General features: G+C 43.2%; 1 protein-coding gene across 1 annotated transcript in view; it reads right to left on the bottom strand.

The window, feature by feature from the left end:
* Window positions 1–413: 413 nt before the first annotated feature.
* The window catches only part of LOC135898236 (uncharacterized), a 171,750-nt gene continuing 147,663 nt past the window's right edge, over window positions 414–24,500 (bottom strand). The window contains exon 6 of the mRNA XM_070539504.1: window positions 414–555. Within this exon, the coding sequence (XP_070395605.1) occupies window positions 433–555 (123 nt within the window). The 3' untranslated portion in view covers window positions 414–432. The remainder of the gene's footprint in view (window positions 556–24,500) is intronic.

The raw sequence follows: 24,500 nt of genomic DNA, 5'->3' as shown, positions 1-24,500 counted from the left end.
CATGTGCTGTTCAACCTAAGAAATTTTTATATAAGTTTCCTGCTTTATATCAGTACCTGCTATTGATAGTTCACTTGGATAAAGATACTCTTCCATACATTTTGCGGGCTTAATGTCACTCATGAATTTCTATTATCTCACCAAGTTAGTGAAGGTTACCTTCATCTTTTCCATATTTTCGCGGGCCCACTTGCATGTAAAAGCATGAGCACTCATTGGTTCTCACTGCCTTCTTTAAACGGCTGGACATTCAGTTCGTTACTACGAAAGTGACTTAATCCATGCATTCTTATTATGCTAAATATGAAACAGTAGAATATACTTATCTGCAGTTTGTCGATGTCTCCTTCACTGTGTTGGTAGCGAGATCCATCGTCCGTACCACCACCTTGTCGCATCATAGCTATATAGGATGTCTACCTTTTGCCCACACTATGTAATATTCATGACGCTCGCAGTCACGCAGAGTGGAGGAACTCGGCGCACTCGCAGAAGCAGCACCGGACAAGTTGTTCCTTCAGCACTGCGCCGTGAACAGTAGGTGCACGTTGCGATCTGTAAAATCGCCGGAGCTATTGGCAGTCTTTCGGGGTGCACGAAAAGATTGCTCACGGAGGAACAGAACTATCCAAGAAATAGTGGTCATCGTCGAGCCTGATCACTACGTCGCGCACTGCAAGCTCGTTGTACGAGTTTGTTTACACTGTGCGCCTCCGATGCTTAGCCGCCATGCTCGCCCGGTGAATGGATGTGATGACGCCACCACAGCGTTCCCTCGTGGTATAATGCGAAGCGTACTAAATTACAAATTCGTCTAATGCGCTTTCGGTGTACATGTTGAAAGCTTTAAAATGCTTCTAAACCATGGTAAACTAACTAATAATATTGTACTAAATGCGTTTGCTTTACAACTTGCTTCTGCCTGTAATGCACTCGGTGGAACGACAAATAAGTGAAAGAAGGCACGACCATGCACAGACGGTATGATCACGTGAGCCCCAGTTTGTCGACCGCCCAGAAGGCAACGCCCAAGGAATGATAGCCAGCCAGAGTGAATCTAGATAAACCAATGAAACTGGAGGCTTGTCGAAAGATAAACTGTGTCTAGGTACCATTCGTGCTTTCATCTTGGGGTGTCGCCAGAGCTCGTGAAGATCCCGAGTTTCGCCAAACTCGGCGCATCCTGCGTAGCACCCCTGGTCCTATTGGCCGCGAGAGTGACCTATAGTTGGCAGCACCGTCGCCCCGTTAGTGCGGATGCGTCGCCCGTGCGGTGTGTGGAAGTGTACAAGGCTACTGTTTTCATTTCGCGATTCTGTGCTCCGTGCCCGCAGAAAACGCTTCATTTACCATGGCGAGATTTTGTTCGGTTCCGCAATGCAGCACATATTGCACAGAGCCAGCGATAAGCTATCACTACTATCCCGTTGACGTGGTACGTCGCCGAGAATGGCTCGTTAGGCTTCGGAACGGCAAGGCGCCTTCCAAGTATGCGATGGTGTGCAGTAAGCATTCCGACGATGCTGCGTTCAAGCGTTTGCTGACGAAAAAGGATGGTGAGTAGTCAAATCTGATATCACGTTTGGGAATCCTAATCCGCAATCTGGGCATTAACGTTTGCTGCATGCGTAGTTGATGCGTAGATACTGTGCGTGTGAAGATTGTTGCAGTCCGCGAAAGTTCGTGGCGGCGTGGCCTGGGATGCCAGTAATGAGTTTCCTGTCCTTTCATATACTTCCGCAAGTCGATTTACTGAGTCTCCACGCATGCAATAAATTTTTATATCCTTCATGCGCCGCCTGCGAAGGAAAACGCAAGGTTCGCGCTCAGCTGCGAGTCCGTTTAAACGACCGTCACCGAGCGTGACTAGTTGTCACGTTTTCCGTTGTCTTTTCTCAGCCACGGGAAGTGTTCTCAGTGTTCCGAAGTGTAAATACGAGCACCGAAACACGGCAAGTGTGTGCGTATGATCTCGTAGAGATTATACAGTATCGTTTCACGAGCCAACAGCTGATGGTCCATCAAGCGATGAACGAACATGCGCGAGCGAATTTATTGCTACTGCTCATATTGATATATTTTTTTCTCTCTTTTATAGGGGGGGCGGAAAAAATTGAAGCCCAATGCACTGCCAACATTGAACTTGCCGCAGCGCAGATTTGACAAGCAAAACCTGCCTCGTAAGCCACCGGGTAAGTGATGCTGCTGACAAGCGTTCTTTCGATGCTCTTTATCCACACAAGCAGTTGCTTCATTTCTGCAACGAATGAATTTTTCGTAATCCTATGCAGTTGCCCGACAGCTGATATGCACACTCGCGGTTGTTTGTCGGTGAAAGTACCCAAATGCGCGTGGAACAACCGTATTCAATAATGCGCACCCCTCCAATACCCTTTTTCTTCTTTCTTTTTTTTGCAATAGCAAAGAGAGCCCCTGTTTCAAGGCAATCAAGGATGCCAGGAAGCATAGCCGACGATGTTGCAGGTGAGTTAGAAATTTCATTTATCCCTCATTATGTGCCCAAAATGATTACAAAACTAATCTAAATGTTGAGCCAGAGTTTTTCCGGCATTATGTGCCTCGTAGTAGCCATTGAATAACTGCGAGCACAATGGTTTTTGCGTTTTCGAAGTAATTCACTGCCTGGTGTATGGTGTAGGTCATGCCTCTGTTCATGAAGAAAATCCTGCTGAGGTGACCGCGTACGAAGGTATGCTTCTGCGAGATTACCAAATTGGCTACTATTATTGCTAGCTAGCATTCTGACTTGGCATGACAAGAAAGCATACTCGGCACAACGAATACACATTAAGTATAGTTCTACACATACGAGTTTACTGTACTAGTAAAGTCAGATCTATTGTGCATTCGTTACAGTGCCACAAGATGATATCCTGCAACAGTTCGCCGAGATGGTGTGTGCACAAGCTGGCACACTACAGGATGCCTGTGTACAAGCGAGTCCTCTCCCTGTCATTGGCCGTGTCAAGCCTCTCTTTTCATGTGCGGTTGGGCACACAGACGACACCATCAAAGTGCTCACAGGATTGCCATGTCTGCAGCTGTTGAGGAATATAATTGATGAGTTCGCTGCCTTGCGCGGAGTATCCATTCCGAGAAGTTTTGCATTAAGTGACGAAGATACCGTGCTGATGGTTTTTGTGAAACTCTACCACAACATAAGCTTCGGCTTTTTATCTGTTCTTTTTTCTACACACAGAACAACTGCATCGAACATTTTGAAGAATGCCATATGGATAATTGCAAATGTGCTTGGAGAGGCGGTGTTTTTCCCTTGCACAGAGTCAGTCCTTGAAAACTTGACAATTTATTTCAAGGAATACAAGGAAACTCGCATTGTATTAGACTGCACAGAGGTGGCCTTTAAAAGGCCAGGTGACTTGACATCGCGGCTGCTTACCTACAGTCAATGCAAACGCCAGTACACAATCAAAGTATTGATTGGCGTTGCTTCAAGCGGCATGATAACATTAGTTGGGAAAGCGTTTGGAGGTCGCGCTTCAGACACGCAGCTCACAGCCCACTCAAATGTACTCAACAAATGCGCGGCATATGTCGACCGCGTTATGGCTGACAAAAGTTTCCTGATAGAGAACCTTTGCGACGAGGCCAGGGTTAGTATGAACAGGCCCACTTTCTTAAAGAAAAGGCAACAGCTTGTAGAACATGAAGCAAACAAAAATCAAGCGATTGCAAGAGCAAGAGTACATGTTGAAAGAGCCATTCAACGTGTCAATGTCTTCAAAATTGTTCAACAGAGGTACCCCATTCAGCACCTTCCTGTGTTTGACAAAGTCATCCTGTTGCTTGCTGGCATAGTGAACTTATCAAAGCCAATTTTGGGTGAAGACAAGTTTCTACCAAATATCTAAACAGTGCACAAAGTTGAAAGAAACGCGAAATAATACCAGGTGTGTTATATTGTGGCAATATCAATACGTACAGTGGTCACTATAGAGCAGAAAGCACAAACAGATAAACAAAGTGACGATATCAACAAATAATTTTGAAAATTTCTTTTCGCCCTGTTCGCTTGTTTACTGCACAATGCTTTCAGGTATAAACGTTCGAAATGTTGCTACATGCATATTGTGTGTTTCCTTTGTACAATGCGCGCGGTTGCCCCGACGAAGACTAAGTGCTCCTGAGTCTCGAGCTGTCGGCTGAACTGGCCAGCGCTGCAGTTGTTTTTGTAAATATACCTTGTAAATAGGCTAGTGCTTAATTTATCGTTCGTTTAACAATATTCATGCCACATCCTTTGCAACACTGAATAATTTGAAACAAAGGAAAACGCAAAGCCAACATTCTGATTAGAGTGGGCCATCGGCCACGCCCTGCTGCAAGAGCGTAGACTGTCACGATCGCTGAAGCTAAGTAGCCTAGAGCTTGACCAGCACTTCGGACGAAGACCTCTTCCAGTTCAGGTGTCAGCCTTGAGCGAAACAGTTACGGTGTCTGCAGCAGGGGCTGTCCCCTTCCCCCAACCCCGAGCGACATATTTTTAAACTGGAAAGTGCGTCTTTCAGCGCAGCCCCAGCAGTTGTAACATTTTAAATAATTATCTCACCGCAGTGAGAAAACATGAGTTTGCAGCCACTTTAACATCTCGTGTAATGAACTTTGTTCTGAACAGCACAAAATGATCAGGTATTCATTCTTCTAAAGTTCAACATATAATAAGATGCCCTAAGCGCAGTAAAAAGGTGTTCGCTGTACATTAGCCTCACAGAAGAACAGCATTGTTCAAAGTATTGCTTGTCGAATGCTACGTGTAGTAACTTCCAGACATCGGCACTCTCGTATACAAAGAAGTCGCATGAGTGGATTCCGAGCACATCCATTTGCACCTGAATTTGAGTTATGTATGCTGGCTTGGGGTTTTCATTACTGAAAGCATTAAAAATTCACTGAGGGCACTTTATCTCAAGCATATTTGTCTTTCCTGAGCAGCATTCGCATACAAAATTCACAATCGCATCAGGGGAACAAAAGATCACAGTAAAATCTTTATACACTGTAAATCCAGTCTGATTAACAGTGACGGTGTGCCCATCGGCATTCATTATTGCTGTATATCTTTCCCTTGCTTTGCTTTCTCTTTCGCTACCAGACTTCATGGCCTTTGTCTGAAATGTTGAGCTTTTGAAAAGTGTCTTGAATAGACCTGACAGGTTGTGGGGCCGTGGCTTTGACTTGAGCTTATTTGCTTTTGTTTTGAACATGTGACAGATTGTACTGGTGACAACACCCTCGCGATAGCTGTGCCAATCATCACTAGCAGATTGGGACACCGTGAGCCTCTTTATTTCGCTAATTGTGTCTCCATTAAATGCTTGTGGCTCCTCTTCCACGAAGGAACTGAAATCTGGCTTCTGCGACTTTCTTATGAGCTCGAGCATTGTGCAGGGCTTGGCTGCTTTGTTAGTTGCAGTGTAGTTGGCAAGCTTGTCGAGAGCGGAGAGTCCTGCGGATGCAGAAAGGCATTTGTTTTGTCATGACAAGTTGCAGAATGAAACACCATACGTATGAATTTCTGTCGATACACATGCCCCTGAAAACAAGTGTTCTGTCACTATAGAACAAAAGTTCGCAGGTATATGAAGCCAGGTATTCGAAAATAAACGAATGAAGTTGGCACCTTGTCTTGGCTTTTTTGTGACGTGCATTTCGGCTGAGCGAGCATATGGCAAGCCACGCATTCCTGTGGCCGAGAAACTGCAGGCTCCTTAAACTAGAAACAAACCTACATTAAATTCACATAATTACATTGGTTAACGTATTCGCTTAACATTTCGATGACCTAATTGTAACAGTGTACAAAATAAATACAGCAAACGTGTTGGGCATGCCAGGGCAAAGCATCAAATATAAATAAATTTGATTGGCAGAAGTACAGAAGAGCTTAAATCAAATGGCAACTAGAGAATTCGTTAGCAAGGTTACGTGGTTGCGAGCAAACATATGCCATTTTTTTGAACATTTTTGTAAGAAAGCTAAATATTCTCTAAAAATAGTGAATTATTTTTGAATAAATTGAAAAAAATAAGATTAGTCATTCTGGGTGTTGCTCTGTACATGTACATGAGCAAGACAAGCTAAAACCTCTGTTACAAGCTTGTAGTTATGCAATATTGATCTACATTCCAATGTAAAATGTATGAAAAGCTGCATCGCATAATCACAAAGTTTCTGATAGTGAACTCAATGGAAGCAAGGCTTAGAACAAGTAATAGAATAAGCCAACACACGTCTTTCGTGGTAACATGCGTCCTCTGTTTACACCGACTTGCACCATAAACTCATCTTACAATACTGCTTAGGTCGATGTGCAATTGTGTTTCTCCTCAGGCAATTTAAAAATCAAGAGTATACTTGTATACCAGAGCACTGTGAAAGCAAATTAATGTTTTTTTCGTTAACACTTGGGTTGCCACATGGCATAGCCATTCAAGGAAAATAAATGTAAGCATGTAGTCGGGTTTCGTGCCCGTCTTTCCTGAATCACCATTATTAATGAGCTGTAGCTTTAAAAAATCTGCCAATCACTTTAGGGATAACACAATATTTAGACGGCCAAACCAATATGCATGCCTTGGGGCAGCAGGTAGTTCAGTTATGGGGGTGGGTCCATATTTCTGTTTTGCAGTATACTTGGCGTTTTGTCCCCATGACTGGGGTGAGTCAGTTGTTGACAGAAGGGTTAATTGCCGTACTTTGTTAATATGCAAAAGCACAGCAACACAATGCTTGCACTTGTGAGAGGCGCTGAAAGAAAAACAAAATGTGCAAATGATTCCAACGTGCATCGTTTATACTCACCAGGTGCGCTGATTTTACACACTGGTGAAACACTTGACTGTGAGATATAGTAAATAAATGACTCTACCACATGTGATCGGTCCGTAACTGATCTTATAAAAGCTCTGGAAACAAGAGCCACTATATTAAGCTAGTAAAAAGGTAGCCATCTTACAAATTAAATGTCATCCTAATGACTATATTGTGGGGATTTACCATAAACACCACTGCAAATTCAAGTGCCTGCATGCGAAAGTAATTAAAGGGATCTAATGATTATGATACAACATAAATTATACGTTACATGCTTTATTTAAGCTTCATGTAACGGTTGCAACTGGTTATAAAGCGACTCGAAAGCATTTTACAATGTTAGTAACACTCTGAAACTAACTCGCGATTTCCTAGGTCTGGCTAAAAACAAAAATTGATAAAGCAACATATTTACTCTAAATTTATCGCATAACGTAAACAGATCGCAAATCCGCGAGTCAGCTTAGTATGATGTAATGTAAACAAATCGCGATACGCGCCGCGGCCTTCTCCATCCGAACAACTTGAGGCAATACTTTACGCAGCAGGGCATGCGCAGTTCAGTTCTGCTATTTTTGTCTCGTCGGTCAACTTTAGGTCGACTCGGCGTGGGTCTTTACTAAGCGCGGACGACTGCAGCACGAAAGCGATAACGTGCACAGCACCGTCAGAGCAGCAGGTGGAAGCGACGGCACTACCCTCAATGATGTGGCCTGCCGCAACAACTTCATCGCCTTCGACGAGAAACCTGACCCCATCCCCAAAATGGTTGAGAATTGTGCTTAGAGGCCAGGGTACTGTTAAACTGAAAAAGAACGCATGTTAACCTCCCAACACGTTGAAAGGAGACGAGCGCACATGGTGTGGTCGTGTTAAGCAAATGCTGTTCGCATCAGTACACAAAAAACGTACAGCGATTTACTTTACGAATGTCCTTTACAAAAACAAAATATTAACTGGTTAAGAGATTACGCACCAGCGAAGAACCCGTCCTCGTCAACATCCATAGTGAAATCGCGAACTACGAACGCTGCACACTGCGGCTGGAGCAGCGAAGGGCCACTGGCACCCACACTTAGGAGCTTCGTCACCTCGTCGCAATATATATATATATATATATATATATATATATATATATATATATATATATATATATATATATATATATATATATATAGAGAGAGAGAGAGAGAGAGAGAGAGAGAGAGATATAGATAAATATATACCAGAAAAGAGCAGTTCTGGGTCCGGGACCCCGCTGAGCAATATCAATCTCTGATCAAAAGCACAGTGCTAGATCTCGTCAAGAAGAAAAAGGTGCCTGACAATGCGGTTCATTCTCTAATTCCACTAAGTCCTGTTGCTGGTCGTTTCTACCTTTTACCTAAAATACATAAGATAAACAACCCAGGTCGTCCCATCATAGCTGGCATAGGTACAGTCACAGAAAATTTGTCCAGCTACGTAGATTCCCTGATTAGTAATATCCCAGCTACGTTTGCCTCTTACGTAAGAGACACTTCCCACTTCCTGTCGGATATAATCGCTGTCATTATGCCTCAAGGTTCTCTTTTGGTCACACTTGATGCAGCATCTTTGGTTACTAACATTCCACACTCTGATGGCATCATGGCAGTCGTCAATTGTTATATATATATATTTATATATATATATATATATATATATCCGATTGTCTATGCGGCACTTGCATATGCATCATGATTGACCGTCTTTGCAAGTATCAGTGTGTTTTCATTCTAGAATTCTTCGTTCAATGTATTCCGTGTGCCTTTAGTGAATAGCAATCCCAGGGCATAAGGCAGTAGAAGTATTTCGTAAAACTGAAATATGTACAGACGACTGCGCAACATATTCAACCTTAATCGTATACTGGATACAACATATGGCTTAGCTGACTTATATCTTCATTGCAGATAGGGCCATATTTCTTTACACATGAGAGCATGTATTGCTCCCTAAGGGGTACGGGGGACGTGGAGACAAAGTTCTTACAGCCAAAGCGCATATTCATGTGTGTTGCTAATTATTTCACGTCTTTCAGTGAATCAGCCTAGTGAGTTATGTTTTAGTTCAATTAGACTAAGGTTACGTTTTTTTACAGTGTAATATATGAAGTACAGCATGTTTAGAGTAGGTCTCCGACACTGTGGCATACGTTTTGTAGAATCTTGTAGATTGTAGCATGTGGACAATACCGTGTCATGCAGTGAAATCTGATATTTTTTTACATAGGAACATAGCATCACCACATTACATCCATATTATAACATAACTAGGTCACACAGACTGCCTTGTGTTTTGAATTTCCAGTAAGTGACTGTTGCATTGTATAATAATGACGTTATCCGCATGTCGAGAACCTTGCTGTACCTTGAAATCAGCACTGTATACTGACGTCGGCATCCCCAGGTCTTGTACAAGAAAAAGGGGCGTGGTGTGAAGTAGTGATATTTGATAAGTTTTGGTTTCAGGACCAGGATTATTTGAGCCCAGAAGTCGCTTCTGTAATTGATAACATCGCTGGCCCGGTCGATAAAAGCAGGCGCCTCACCGTAAAGTTGTTATTCGCCTCGGGGACCATCTGTGTCCCGTATATTTATTTCCGGTCGCCGTCCGAGCGAGCTCTTTCCAAACATATCACAACTATGACTTCACTAAACTTTGGCACATCGTTAGTTTGTGTTGAGGAGCCGTGCACAATTTCGGCGCATAAGTAAGCTTGCGAAAAAAATATGAACGTATATTTGTATGCATATACCATACGAGGCTGGGAGTTTCTGGATACCACGAAATGATGTGTAGAGGTTGATTGGTAAATTATTGACGGCGCAATAATTATAGTGTATTCATTATGAAGGGTAGCTCTCATTACCTGCATTTATTTTAATGGGCATTGATTCGGGATTTATCGCCACTACAAATTGTATCAATATCACATTACAAAACAGAACAAATTCATAAAGAATGAATAACTGGCATCTTTGGTAACGATCTCATAGCATATATATCTGATATATACCTTCATATATATCAGTATACCAGTGATATGTATCAGAAAAAGCAATTGGCTCGAAAACTAACGCTCTGGCTGCATGAAATGAAAGGAAAGGAAGTAGAGTCATCTTCGTAAGCGTTGAAATGATGGGAGTGGTTGCTATAAAAATAGTGTCTAGCCTGGAACGTTGGAATCAGTTATCATTCTGCTCATTTTACGCGGATGAATGTATGAGGTAACATGTTGAAAACCTGAGCGAAATGAGACAAACTATTGCTACGTGCGTTCTCCTCTTGAAATATCAGCACCGTTCCCCCACGAAAAAGACGACGAACTCGTCGCCTGGCTCGAGTTTCCAGGTAATTGGTTCATTGGCCGATCCTCCATAGTGAGTATGAGTCTTTAGCAGAAGGCAAACAAACTTACTTCATCGCTCAGTACTGCCATTCATTTGTAAACATATATTGTAAATGGTCTTTCGTACAAATACTGCTTAATTTGTGAAACATTTTGGTGGAGGAACACGGAACTTCGCAGCAGCTGCACCGTCCTGCTATCCTGGAACATTCTCCCGTCAAGATGGTCTTGACGTTGAGGGCTGGATAAACATATATGCGCGTCTTAGCTAGCGCAATGGGTTAAAACTCTGCCATAATACTTCCAAATGCAGCCGTCTACTTGGGCGGAACACCACGCTACTGGTTCCAGACACTTGAGGGCGTATTCTCTAGCTGGAATGGTTTTAGGCAGCAGCTCCGCGGCATTTTTTGAAACATGTCTGGCCTCGAGCTTTCCGCATGCGAAGCGCTTGTTATACCCATTCAATCACACAAAGAATAGTTTTTCTCGTACATATATGTGCTCGCTTTTTCCCGGAAAGTGGATGAGAAAATGGCCGAGGTTGACGAAGCTAGCCACGTGCTACAAGGAAGAGTAGACGATGCGTTCAATTTACCGGCTTACAATATCTCTACCATCGACTCTCTTGTCGGAAATGCTGCCGCTTCTACGAGGCCGAAAACCGCCGTATCAGACTGCCGTTTTCCCGTCTACATAACAAAGATGTGACGCTATCCTGGGCCGATCTTCACCGAGCATTATCTCGTTACGCGAATGTGACCCGAGTCGTGAGCTTGAGGCTGTTTGTCCGGCCCCGTTTCATCCCCGGGATCTTGACCATGGCACTGAACATTCAGCCCCAGCCATCTCGCTCATGCAGGCAGTCCTGTACGAAGATGGCTGGAGACCACGCTGGTTGGTGTTCCACTTTACTGTTAATTACAGAGCACACAGGTACAAGGCCATGAAAATATGAAGACAAGCTCTGACTTACTATTGTTGTTACCTTTTTTTGCGAGTAACATATATCCACACGTGAAAGTTATAAAAAAAATTACAACCAAACCCTAACAGGTACATGACTCTGTGCTGACTGTGAAGCACCCTAACTGGTTGCGCCACTTTAGTCGCGTCCTAAATATGATAATTCTTTTTGCGAAAGAGCGATGGAAGTCATAGTGAAAGCACCATATTTAGCAATGACCGTGGCTTCTATAATGAGTCATGTTTGGCCATTCGTGTTCTTTCTGATTGCGGTAGTGTTTTAGCAATGTAAGGCGCATCCAGTAACTAAACATTATGACTATTATGACGTACCTCGGGAAACTTATTCCTTGGCTTCCTGCAGAAGCACGTTAAGGCATCTGTTGGCTTGCCGACTGTATTTTCTGCCCACCCTATGAATAGAATATATCATGAATCACTTTCTGCCACAACATTCTGGCCAATGTTTGTGCTAAATACTCCATGTTCCGTTCACTTTTTAAACCGAAGCTTTCGTTGCCTCTTCTCCTGAGTTTCAGGGCGCTCCAATAGTCTTCTCGTCCGTGCCGCTGGGCTTTTACAATAGCACCAGATGGTGCTCGCCTCCGCGCAATCCGGCCGACGCTTTCGCGGGCCTGAATGCGTAATTTGTGTATATGGGACGTGCTGTACTTGCTTTCTTATGCCACAAAAATGCAGGTGCTTGGCTGTGGAGGTCTCGTGCTGGGCTGTGACAGTGTAAACATTACAATCGTCCGAAGCCTGAAGAGAGCGCTCGGAGCTGGCGTTTCAAGGCGTGCTGGCCATGCATACAGAAGAAACACGTAAACACGCACCAGCAAAATGGCTCCAAAGTGCGCACTGAGCGTCAAGAACACGCAGGCCCGAAAGATGCGTTGCGCGGAATATGAGCGTCTTCGCTACGCAGCGAAGCATGGTGGATGCTGCAAATCAATGAATAGAATGCATGCATAGATTTCTGTAACAATTATTTGAGCAACGCACAAGCCAATAATTAAAGTTTAGGACTTCTGCAATGATGCGATGTGCCATGTGAGGCAATGATAATGCTTAACTCTCAGATATCATGGACTACGCCTCAATGCACAACAACGCTTCAGGCAGACGCGTCTCCCTGTACATTTTGTGGGCCACGCAGGCGAACAGCAGAGGTGCACGCAAGGTACCACTTAACACCAACTCACCACTCTCGCATTAGACTAAACGCTGAAAAGTTACACATTTGCCACCAACATCACCGATAATTATCGTCAATCAAAGCACACAGCTTACAAACCTTCGCTTACATCGATAACCACAGTATGTGGGATCCGCAGTTATTTTTTTTTTCACCAGAAATGTTATGCGGCAGATCTGCATCAACTTCTTGGCGCATAAAAGACTTGACCGCCTGCTCACTTTTTCTGTGTGTGTAACTAGCTCAAAATGTGCTCCGCGGGTAGAACTGTTTAGACATGAAGCAGGAGACCATTCGTATCAACGAAACCAATATTTCCATTCATGCTCTGTGACAAACAACTCCAACACGAGCCAGTTGACTCAATGCTGCAGTTGACAGCGATATGAAGAACTTGCCACTAAAAGCCGTCAAATTCATCCCTTCAGTTGCTCACTTCTTTTTAAAATGCAAGAGGTCCTTCTCCCCTGTTGTCCTGGCGCGAGTTGAATGATCTCAGTCTTCGTAGCATGGTCATAGAGCGTGTGTATGAGTAAGTTGCTTCTGGTGCCATGAGACTGTCACGTGTACATTTGGTGACATGAATAGGCTTCTGTTTCATGTCGGAAGCCAAAGTACACAAGGCGCATGTTTCGGGCTGTCAGACTAGAAAATTAGGTAATAATTAACCATGTTAATGTAATATAAGCAAGGAATTAAGGCTCCATAGCAAAATGACTGTGTTGACAGCTATTCATTATTAAGTCTTAAATGGCTTATGGGTAGGAAATTTGACCGCCCGGAACATTAGATGGCACAACACTTAGTAGCCGAACCCTGGAGCTTTGCTGGGAGTCGAACCATCAACCTTTAATGCTACTTAAGGCGAAGTCAACTATGGCACAGGTAATTGACACAGCATTAATTACGCCACTCGAACCCACGACCTTTGGTTGGAGTCGAACCATTGGCCTTTGAAGTCACTTGAGTCAAAACTAATTAGGACACAGTTAACTAAGGCAATCGATCCCAGGACTTGTAGTAGGCGAAAACAATAGAAAACAACAACGCATTCAAATAAGAATGTCAAGTAATTTATTCAGTAACACTTGAGCGCGCAAGCTTTCTCCTTCACGCCCTTTCGCGTACGCTAGTGACCATGAATTTTTGTATTAAAACGATTCACAACTTTCGTGTTACACTCTTTAAAAAAGTGAGTACTGTCTCGCCAGAACAACAATGACGAACAATTTAAATCTCATAGCTTTGATGTCAAATTCACATTTGGTATGACAAATTTTGAATCGGAAATACCATTTTCCTTAGTAAGAATTAGCACAACACGAACCTGCCTTTCCTGAAGCTGACAGCATTCAAACATAACAATTTGACAAGCTAGAGTTCAGTCTAATATTTGTAAATAAATGAACAAGCTACGAGGTTCCGCACCAATAAATAGAAGTGTAGCTCACTTTATTATATCTGAGAAAGCAGAGAATGAAATCTACGTATTTAACGTTACAAAAGTGTTTACATTTACCTTTGAGCAGAAGATGACGCTCAATCTACAGCTTTTCCAGCCGGTTTTCCACTCATGTGATGGAGCCTAACAGCATATTAGGTAATGTTCTGAAACTCAGATAACACTGGTCAGCTGATGAGGTAGCACAAATGACTACTTAAATTAAAATAGCAAAGTAATAGCACATTGCCTATCCACAGTCCTCAGCTGCACCAGCGTATGTCATAGAAACAATGAAAATTTGATAGCTAACAAATAAGCAAACGAAATGCATCTTGCGTTACAATTGTTCGTTTATCAAATTTAAGTCATTTCTCTTTGCAGCCAAATAAATCCTACAACATTTGAAGGTAAAATTCAATGAAAGCTATCAATCGCTTGACCCAAGCTTTCCTGCATGCAGTGCTAAAGGTCACCGAACTTTCCTCTACCATTTGTACACACCGTCGTATGAACAATAATAGCTTACGCAGAATTGCAAGCGCTACCTCTAGTTGAAAGAAGGTACTTTGAAAAAAGTAAACATCCATATTATCGGAACTACAAGAACGGAAAAGATGCAGTCTATACATTCACTACCCACTACTCTGTGACAACACTGCAAGCGACACAGCTGTATTGAAGTCAGAGGGGTAATGTATCGCATAAAGCACTCAGTAAAAATGGAATGAAGGCCAATTGAAGGTTAAAGTGTGTATCTGAAACCACTTTTACGAATAAAATATAGGCATTCAACCCAAGTACACCCAGAAATAAGTTCACCGTGATTTACGGATAGGCATTCAACATTTCCCGCTTGTGCATTAAACACATTCACAATGTTGTAAATTTATACACCAAGAAAATCCAATCTTCATTTAGTGCATGTCTAAATATGATAATTTTTTCACTCAATGTAGCTGTGCCCGACAGATTTTTGAACCATTCTAAACATTTAGTTTTCATGAAATGTTCCATATTTTGGCTGACGATATTGTTTTACTTTCTTGCTGATTCTCTTGAAACAGTGGCCCAACTGCTCTTTACTGGCCTCATTGTACAAAAGTGGCCTATGCTGTCGGCTGATGTCATCTTCGGGGACCGCACTTGTTCGCTTCCTGCCCTTTTGTTTTATATGCATTGCCTTCGTGCCTAACAACGGAGTTGACACACTTGAATGAGGTAAACGTGAGCCCATTAGCACTTTTTTTTTCAATTCGCAAACTGAAGAAATGGTGTTCAGGCAACTTGCATGCGAAATTTTTGTGTGTTTGTTTGTTTTTCGTATGTAGCAGCCATCACCGAGTGCTATTTGTGCGATCATGTTTAGGTACAGTGCGTAGTGGTGAATAATAGTATTGCAACTGTTTAGCATGAGAGAATTGCTGGCGATCAATCACCGCGTATCGAGTCGGTAAAAGAACTACACAGCTCCATTCGTAGCCTCAAAGCCAGAACAATGTTCGCGCTGCAAAGAGGCAAAGGAAAAAAAGCGCTAGTAACAAACTGAAAAATATTACAAGTTGAAGCATGCTACGTCAGTAACTGCATGAACGAGACAATTCGAAATGTTTACTGACGTACGCGATGATCTAACCGTGCACCATGATTTCCATCGAAGTAGGAATCCTCGAAAGATATTGCTGCATTTATATTGCGTGTTTCTTTTGGACAATGTGGGCGGAGGCCCCGACGAAGAAGACAAACTTCCTCTGGGTCTCGAGCTCCCATTAGAAAAGAAATCATGTTTGTCGGGGACTTGAACTCCAAACATACTGCGTGGGGTTTTAGGACCGATTTGAGTGGTAAACGTTTCTGGGGTTAGGCTGCTAACAATAATTTATCATGCACTAGCACAAGACCACCCCTATTTTTACGTAGTCAGGCACCTTCCTTGATATATGTTAATATAACTATTTAAATTGCTCACCTCCACATGGTTTGTTATAAAAGCAGTTTCTATAATGTATTGTTTGAGCTTTTTGTCCGTTCACAGAAATTAGTAGGCATTAAATACTTCTGTTTACTTCAGCACACTCAAAAGGGTCTTGCACATGCCCTCATCTAATCAGCTATCGGATAATCAAGAAGAAAAGACCATGAATTTATTTTGTGCTTAAAAAGCTTTTGTAAAGATTTCTCAGTTCCCTGTGCACTCCACTAAAAGTGGGTCTCCTAGCCCTTGGCGGAACATAGAGTGCTCACGTGGTTATATGATAAGAAAAGCAGCTTTGCAAAACGGCTTCATAACCAGTGCCCTAGTATTTGGTAGGGGGGGGGGGGCTATAAGTCCACAGCAGCCAAATTAAAAATAACTATTGAAAGTGAGAAAGACAGATTTGATTGTAAGCACTTCGACTTCTTTTTCAAAGGCCACTACCTGTAAAGCACTCCTTCGATTTCTTAGAAATGTAAAATCATTCCGGCGCAAATGAACGTCGACTATGTGCTTCCAACATCATGCTAATTGGTCAAATTACTGGAATAAATGGATACACGCCTTAAACCACTTTAGGTCAATTTTGCCCTATCATGCTGCGCCGCCTACTCGTGGTGAAGACTTTGACAAATTAGAGTTTAGGAGCTGACAAATGCAGTAAACCACCAGCCCAGTTCAGCGCCCTGTCGAGATGGCATTACTATGCCAATAATAAAAACATAATTTACGACGCCACCTCATGATTGCTTACCATGATAAACCATTCTATAAAAAATTTGTGCACTCCTGCAGAATGAAGACTTGCAACAGCAGTTTCATTATTGAAAAAAAAGGCGCTGGTTACGTCTTTGGTAGCATTGGGCCAATACCAGGTATATCAAAGCTAGTAAAACTCATCAAAAGAATCTCACACGGCCGCTGATAAAAAACATGGTTTTGAGGGCATGTTCAATTAGCTTCAGACGTGGGCGCTCGACTTGGTCTGCCCAAATCAACCTACAATGTAGAGTTTAATTAGCTAGATATCAGAAAACTATGCTGCCTGAGCCACTTTGGATATAACTTTAGCGTATGACAGTGTACAGCATGTAGCCTAATTAACGCACTTCTGCATTAAGTCTACCTGATGCGGATTGTCTTCATTCACATATTAACAGTCAAGAGCTCAACCCCAAGAATCTGCCCTGACGCTATTGCTATTTAATGTTTTAGAAAGAACTGAATCTTTGCAATGGTATGTGAAGCTGTACGTATACGCCGATGACATCGCATTTTTAGCTGCATTGGTAAATATACATATATTTTTCAAAAGGCAATTGTACTCTATTAGTTCCCTTGAATTGTCGCATGATATTAATCGTTCTCCTAATATGAGAAAAGCGCCATGCTAATTTTCCCTCAAAGTGTTCCTGTGCAAATTGCGATTCTTTATTGAAAAGGGTATATCTCGCAGGTAAATTCACTTAATTATTTCGGAGTCATATACACCGAAAACCTTAATTGGAGTGTGAATATAGAGCACATTACCTCCAAGGGAGCACGCGCATTAAGAGTGCTGAGTACACTTACAAGCAATCGATCAGGATTTCGTCGGAATACTGTCATTGTGATCTATTGTATATATTTTCGCCCGATAATAGAGTTCAGCTGCGTTTTATATCTGACAGATTCACAAAAAATTGGGCTTTTGGTTCCATTTGAACGAGAGGCATTCCGTTTATGTCTGTGGCTCCTAAATTTGTCGCGAACGCTATTTTATACCAAGAAACACAAATGTCTTCTGTTCTCATGCGATTTCCGAAAGATATATCCATATATCTTCAGGTTTCCTAAAGATATATGCATTTCCACCGAGGAGGTCACCATATGTTTTCATTTCTGAACCGGCCTCATTTTTAACCATAAATGGGATCGCTTTCATTGCCCTCAGGCTGTTTTCATACAAAAACTATTGGATCCATTCAATGTTCACGTGTGCGAGGTGGTCTTACTAAATTCCTCTGTTCTAGTCGGTAAAATAGAATTTGACAATTTTTTGAAACAATGCTAAACATTTGCCCTACCAATAACTGAATAGTATATTGTGGTATAAACTTTTTTAAACAGGGTTGAAAGTACCTCAGACAGGCTGGCCAACGTTTCGATAGGTGGAACTATCTTCGTCAAATGCGGCCTCGTCATCCTCGGCGTGTTAGTTTTAAAGGGTTAAAACTAACACGCCGAGGATGACGAGGCCGCCTTTGACGAAGATAGTTCCACCTATCGAAACGTTGGCCAGCCTGTCTGAGGTACTTTCAACCCTGTTTAAAAAAGTTTATACCACAGTGTGCCATTCCATCTGCCAGCCCCTTTCTTGTTTTTTGGAATAGTATATTGTAAGACAATCTTACATACCTGAATACGCACACCTTTAGAGCGACTTATGCTTCCATCCAGGCACGTACCCAGGATTTTTTTTCGGGGGCGGGGCCACCACCTCCACAATCATCATCATCATCATCATCATCATCATCAGCCTGCTTTATGCCCACCGCAGGGAGGGATGCAGGGATGTGATCGATTGTAAGGTATCTCTTCCTGAAGCCAGCCTGTTTTCTTGGTTGACAAAATCCAGTGTTAACCTCATTCTATTGGAGATTATTTTGGTAAATATTTTATATAATACTGGGAGCAAGCTAATGGTCCCATAATTGTTCAAGTCTTTAACGTCTCCTTTTTTTTTATGGATTAGTATACCGTCTGCATTCTTCCAGTTTTCTGGGACCCTTGCAGTCGATAGACACTTCGTATAAAGAGCCGCCAGTTTTCCAAGCATTGTGTCTCCTCCATCTTTGATTAAATCGACTGTTATTCCACCTTATCCTCCCGCTCTTAATCGTTTCATGTCTTGCAGGGCCCTTCTGGCCTCATCGCTAATTATAGGAGAGTTTCTGTATCCTGTTCATTACTGTTTCTAAGTGAACTATCGTGACTCCTGTGGGTACTGTATACAGGTCAGCTTAGAATTTTTCCGCTGCTTTTACTATATCTTTGAGATTGCTGATGATATTATCCTTATCTTTTAGTGCATACATCATGGTTTGTCCTATGCCAGGTTTCTCTTTTACTGATTTCAGGCTGCGCTCATTTTTTGCCGCTTCTTCAGTCTTTCTCATGTTATAGTTTTGAAGATCAGTTATTTTCGCCTTGTATATCAGTTTTGACAGTTCCGCGAATTGCGTAACGCTGTGCGGCCGCCAGTCCCATACAACCGCGTAGAGCGCAGGACTCTGCGATTCTAGACGTACTGCGCTCACTGCGAAAGGTTACAAAAACACCCACATAAGCACAGCAGAGAAGTGCCTACGTGAGGTGGTTCGACCGATAACTGTAGAAGCGTCATTCAAAACAAGTAATTGTTCTCCACTTCCGGCGACGTTTACTCTACTTCCTTTTTAAATAAAGAGATGTTGATCCATAAATATTCTCATAAACAACGGTTAACATTTTTATTATTCGCTTTTGCTTGCAGTTTGGTTGTTGCCTTGGCTCTCTCCCTTAGTAGATCGCTTAATTTCTCAACTCCTTGCGATTTTTGTTTCCAGTTGCCAATTTTGCACGAAAAGTGCTATACAGTTAGGGAAAAACAGACGAGGTAACGGGCGACAGTCATCTTGCTTATGGGTTTAAGGGTTATTGCCGGGTTTCATGATGGACGCTCTTTCAGATTATTTTATTTCCCACCTTATCTAACCTATATCACGTGTATATGATTCCGGACGTCTGCCAGCGTCGCGGCGAGCCGTAACTCAAGGAAACAATGAAGCAAAGGGATAAGTTAAACGCAATTGGCGTTTTCTCCGGCCGCAACTCGTTCCATGAGAGTACAGACCAGCTGAGTAACAGCCGCATCCCTCTCCTGGTCCCAGGATCAGCCTAAACAAAGAAGGTTGAACTAACAAAAGCAACAGCTATGCGCTGACATTTGAATAGATGGTGACAACTGAGCGCATCTCGAGTTAATCGTGCGGGTGCGGAATCTACGAGAAAACTGTCCTTCACATTACAAGAGCTGGCTATAACTACCGCCATCTAAAAGGAGTGAAAAAGGCAGCATAATGCTGACCGATGAACAGCTGCGAAGTCTCAACATTGATCTGGCGGCGCTTTAGGAATGTGTGAGTAGTGGTGGATTCGGTGAAGAGGGGGGAGGGGATGGGGTATGCCACTTCATTTCGGGGGGGGGGGGGGGCGGGCCCCCCCTTGGTACGTGCCTGCTTCCATATATGAAGATGAGCTAGGCATGGATCTTGCATGCTCAAATCTAGACTTTTTCTATTCGACTACCTCATTTCACACCTATCAGTCACACTGAATTACTGCCAATTGTCTTAGCTTTAAGGAAATTACCATCGTCTCTGTAGTCAACCGTAATTTTAACCGATTGCCTGCCTCTCTGTTCTTCACTAGCAACATCCAAATTGTCAGACTCATTAGAAAAAGTCTATTCTCTCCACTCAGGGCATTTGCCTCCCGTTCGTTTAGTATGGGTGCCACGCCACAAAGGTCTTGCCTGAAGCGAATGTTCACATGCACTTACAGTACCATCCCACGATGGTCCTATTCTCTCCATTTTACCTAGTTCAGCTCTCGTCACTGCGGCCCAATTCAGAAGATATGCTACTACAAATAAATTCGCCGTCATTGTTGTCAAACTGTGCTTTCCCGCATCTCAATTTTCCTTGTAACAACACATGGTGCTCAACTAGAAAAAAATTTAAGGTACGATTACGAGACTGAGGCGCCCAGTTCCCCCACTCCCCCCCCCCCCTGCACTGAATTGTTACCTTGACAGGCCTACTCTATCTGTGTCACATTTCTGTCCTTTATGCCATGAGAGTGAATCGCTGCAACACTTCTTGACACGTCACCGGGTAATTATTCGAAGGAAAGACTTTTATAAGAAGCCTTCCCATACTTTGACTTGAATTTGACTATTCCGATAATTATTTCCTGCAGGGCTGCCATACTGTGTTATAGCCACTGGAATGTTTTTGAAACCCTGAGACATGAGACAAAATTATTTGCATGCGGAAATCGTTAATTCACATGATCCCATAATTTTTACTGGACTACTGAGATTTTTGATCAGTTGTATTTGAAACGGCAGAAATTTATTTCGCATTTACAAAACACCTATTTCATTTCAATTTGTTTTCCTAAAAAACGATAACAGTTTTCTCAACGCGCGATTCATGGCCGATCTCCCAGAGTGGTTTGCGCCATTCCACTAAGTAACACGAGGGAGCTGAACTAGCCAGCGCCGCGGTTAGTTTTCCACATTTATATTGTAAATAGTCTTCCATGTTTAATTCCTCGTTCGTGCAAAAATTTGGTGGAGGTCTCCGTTCCCCATCCTTCGCCACGGAGCTCCGCAGCGGCCGCATCTTGCAGCTTTCCACTGTAGCTCCCGTCGACGACACCTCGTCTGCATCTACAACTGCAACTCCAACAACAACGTACGTAACCGTTACCGATTCCCGCGGTCGTGGCATATTCTAAGACCAAGATAATGTCACCGTTGCTGACTGGCTCAGGGGGCATGAGCGTGCTAGCCAGGACAATCCGTGTGACCCTACCTTAACGCGAGCGAATGTAATATTTCCCTGGTTCCTGAGACACGAGAACGAGCTGTCTACCTGGGATGCATTCATTTCGAAGCTCTGCCACTTCTTTGAAAAGCCGATACCAACTGGCTGCAAGAAAAGAGCTTGCTATCAGACTGTAGTCTCCCACTGAGTCGTATGTCTCGTACAGACAAGACGTACGCACTCTTTATCGGCACGTCGACGACAACGTGGCCGAGGTTGACAAAGTAGGCCGCGTCCTCAAAGAGATCGTGAACGACGCGTTCAACTTGTTGAAGCGCTTAATGCAGGCAGTGTTATTCGTTTTGCAAGCGTACAAAAGTGACCTGCTATGAACGTGGACACCGCTTGAGAGAGCTGTTCAGACAATGCTGCGGGTCACCACACGATAATTGCGTCGGCGGTTACGTTTTTTTGACGTCAGCTGCTTGCAATAAAACAGATTGGAACATTTTTACGTTATAGGACCCCTGCTGACACCCATATTTAGATGCTGCGAGATGTTGCTTCTGCCGCCGGGGATAATGCTACATGCATATTGAGTGTTTCTTTTGGACGATGCGAGCGGGCACCCCGATGAAGAAGACGAACTGCTCCTTGGTCTCAAGCTGTCGGCCTAACTGGCTGGACCTGCAGTCCTTTTTGTAAATAAGCATCGTACATTGCTGTCAATATTTATTCCCTGGTTCCTGCAAGAGTATAATAAAATCACTTGCCTAACCGAAATAAAGCGGTGTTTTGTTGCCGTTCTTGCAAACACGATCCGAAGGTCTCCACTCGAGAACACATATACCTTTAAGCATGCGAACAGCAAGAACAAAGACCGCCACCCTCCCGAAAGTTTCTAAATGGGCTAAACAAACCTAGAGGCACCATCGCTCGCGCCACCTGCGCTGTTCGCGCTGCTCTTATGTAATGCTGGCTAATCTTTTCTTATGCTAACGTATTTTCGCTTCAAACCAACTGTAATACACGGCTATGTTTTCGTATCACGGATACTTTATATTTAGGTGTCTTTATGTAGATTTTAAATTGCACCTCCCACCCCGCCGCCCTTTACTGGATGGAAATTTCAGCAGAAGAAACTTGCGTACGAAATCTGAAGAATCGCATTCAGCGCGCTCTATCAGTTAGGTGGTGGTTTCGCTACAAGGGGTTTCATATGTCCTACCAGCGCAACTATCCGCTCCTTTTTGAAAAGCATGGGAGGAACTTCCTTGCTTACATTGCTTCCAAATTTTATCGTGTCGCCCCCTACGCCGTTCCCCATATGCTTTGGCGAGCCACCCCCGCCCTCCCGCCATAATTCCTTGAGGCTGCCCAAGATCATTCCTGGCAATGCCTTCGAAAATATGATATTTTTTCTATGCAACGGTGTTGAGAACAGCCTGGAAACAGTGTGTCACTTGGAGACTTTCAAGTGCTAACCACGGATTCGAATTTTTTCTTTTTTTGTAAATAAACGCCTTCATAATTTCTAATGCGTTTGGCTTAGAGACATCAGTTGCTAGACATCTTTAAAATGTCTAAACTGTAGCTGGACACAGCGCTACCTACTTCCAGCCTGCTCAAGATGAGTCAAGCTAGCTAGAAGCCAACTTATGCTTCCCTTCTTGAACCGACGCCCACCAAAATTCTAGTCTGCCAGACTGACTGAGTCTTGGAGTCATGAGTCAGTTTGTGTCCGAGTGAGCCTACTCATGGGCGAGTTTGCCTACCTATGTTCGCGACACATCGAAAGATTGAGTACAGCGGGATACGCTACCACCATGTAAAGTCATTGAAAACCCTATGAGCAAAACAGAGAAAGACGCCATAAGAATTATTGGAGAAATAAGTTTGTTTAACTGAAATGTAAAAATTATGAGCAGAAGAGTAAGCAAAGTATATGAAAATTATTATTGCCGAATGTTGGAATCGAATAGACATCTCCCGCATTACGCGTTCGGCGTTTTCCAAATTAAACTACCCTGGCGGTCATTACCCCATCCACTTGCTCGGGTATTTGTGTACATGCACTGCCTGAGGCCGGCGCAGAATTATTGTGCAAACTGCGTGAAGAACCTTAAGTCGACGAACACTGCGCATAGGCTCGGCCACCAGTTGCACGTTTTGTCACCCATGGCTGAGCCACACCCAGATAAGCGCTTGAGGATCCTATCTCAGTGAGCGTGACCTAAAACGCACCAATTGCGGCAGCCAATGACGTACCTGCGGATCCCACTGAAGATTAGGCATAAAGGATAGGCGTGGGTGACAAGTGATCATTTCACTTGCATATTTTTGCCAGATTAACCACAACCAGTCCTCAAGAATCGCATCTCGAAAGTGAGCTTGAAAGTTTTGCCTGCAACTTGCCACGAATAAAGAGTCGGGCTATGTTGCTCCTAGCGCTACACTTTATAGAATATATACGCCTGTGAGATACAGAAGTTATGATGATTTGCGGTTTTCTCATCTACGATGCAGTCTAGTCTGAAGCCGCAATGTGGAGACTGAACGCTAACACACTGAACGTGCGGGAGTTTCATAGAACAGCGGTAAATGTAGGTCTGCTATGCAGCTGAGGGCAGTTACGATGATTAGTCACTGAAGTCAGCGTTGTATTTTCCCGCGAGTGGTCCCGACCAATCTGTTCGCCTTTGAATTCTGTCATATTTGAAGTAATTTTCTATGTCCCGTGTCAACAAGTCGGGTTAGTTAGACCGTGCGAATATATCATCGACATGTATCAAATACGGTGCATATGACAAAGCCTGTAGAACCCAGTGGAGGGAAACCACTGCAAATATGAACAATAATGAACCTAGCACTGAATCCGAGAGACTTCTGGTCAACATGTGCAACATCGGAAAACCTGAACAGAAATTGGCATACCAAATGTGCAATAAGCAGGATATCCCTTTCTGTGTTTGCTAGTAAGGTGTGCAAACACAGAAGTCTTCATAGTAAAACTGGCCGACCTACAGTTCGACATTCCTTTTTATGTAGACCAGTTGCATAGTGTGGATTGTCACCGCGTGGCTGCCTCGAAGCTTATGTATTGAAATGGCTTGAAAATA

The sequence above is a fragment of the Dermacentor albipictus genome, chromosome 5 (assembly GCF_038994185.2).
Source record: "Dermacentor albipictus isolate Rhodes 1998 colony chromosome 5, USDA_Dalb.pri_finalv2, whole genome shotgun sequence".
Classification (NCBI taxonomy): Eukaryota; Metazoa; Arthropoda; class Arachnida; order Ixodida; family Ixodidae; genus Dermacentor; species Dermacentor albipictus.
This window is presented reverse-complemented; position numbering and strand designations above follow the sequence as displayed.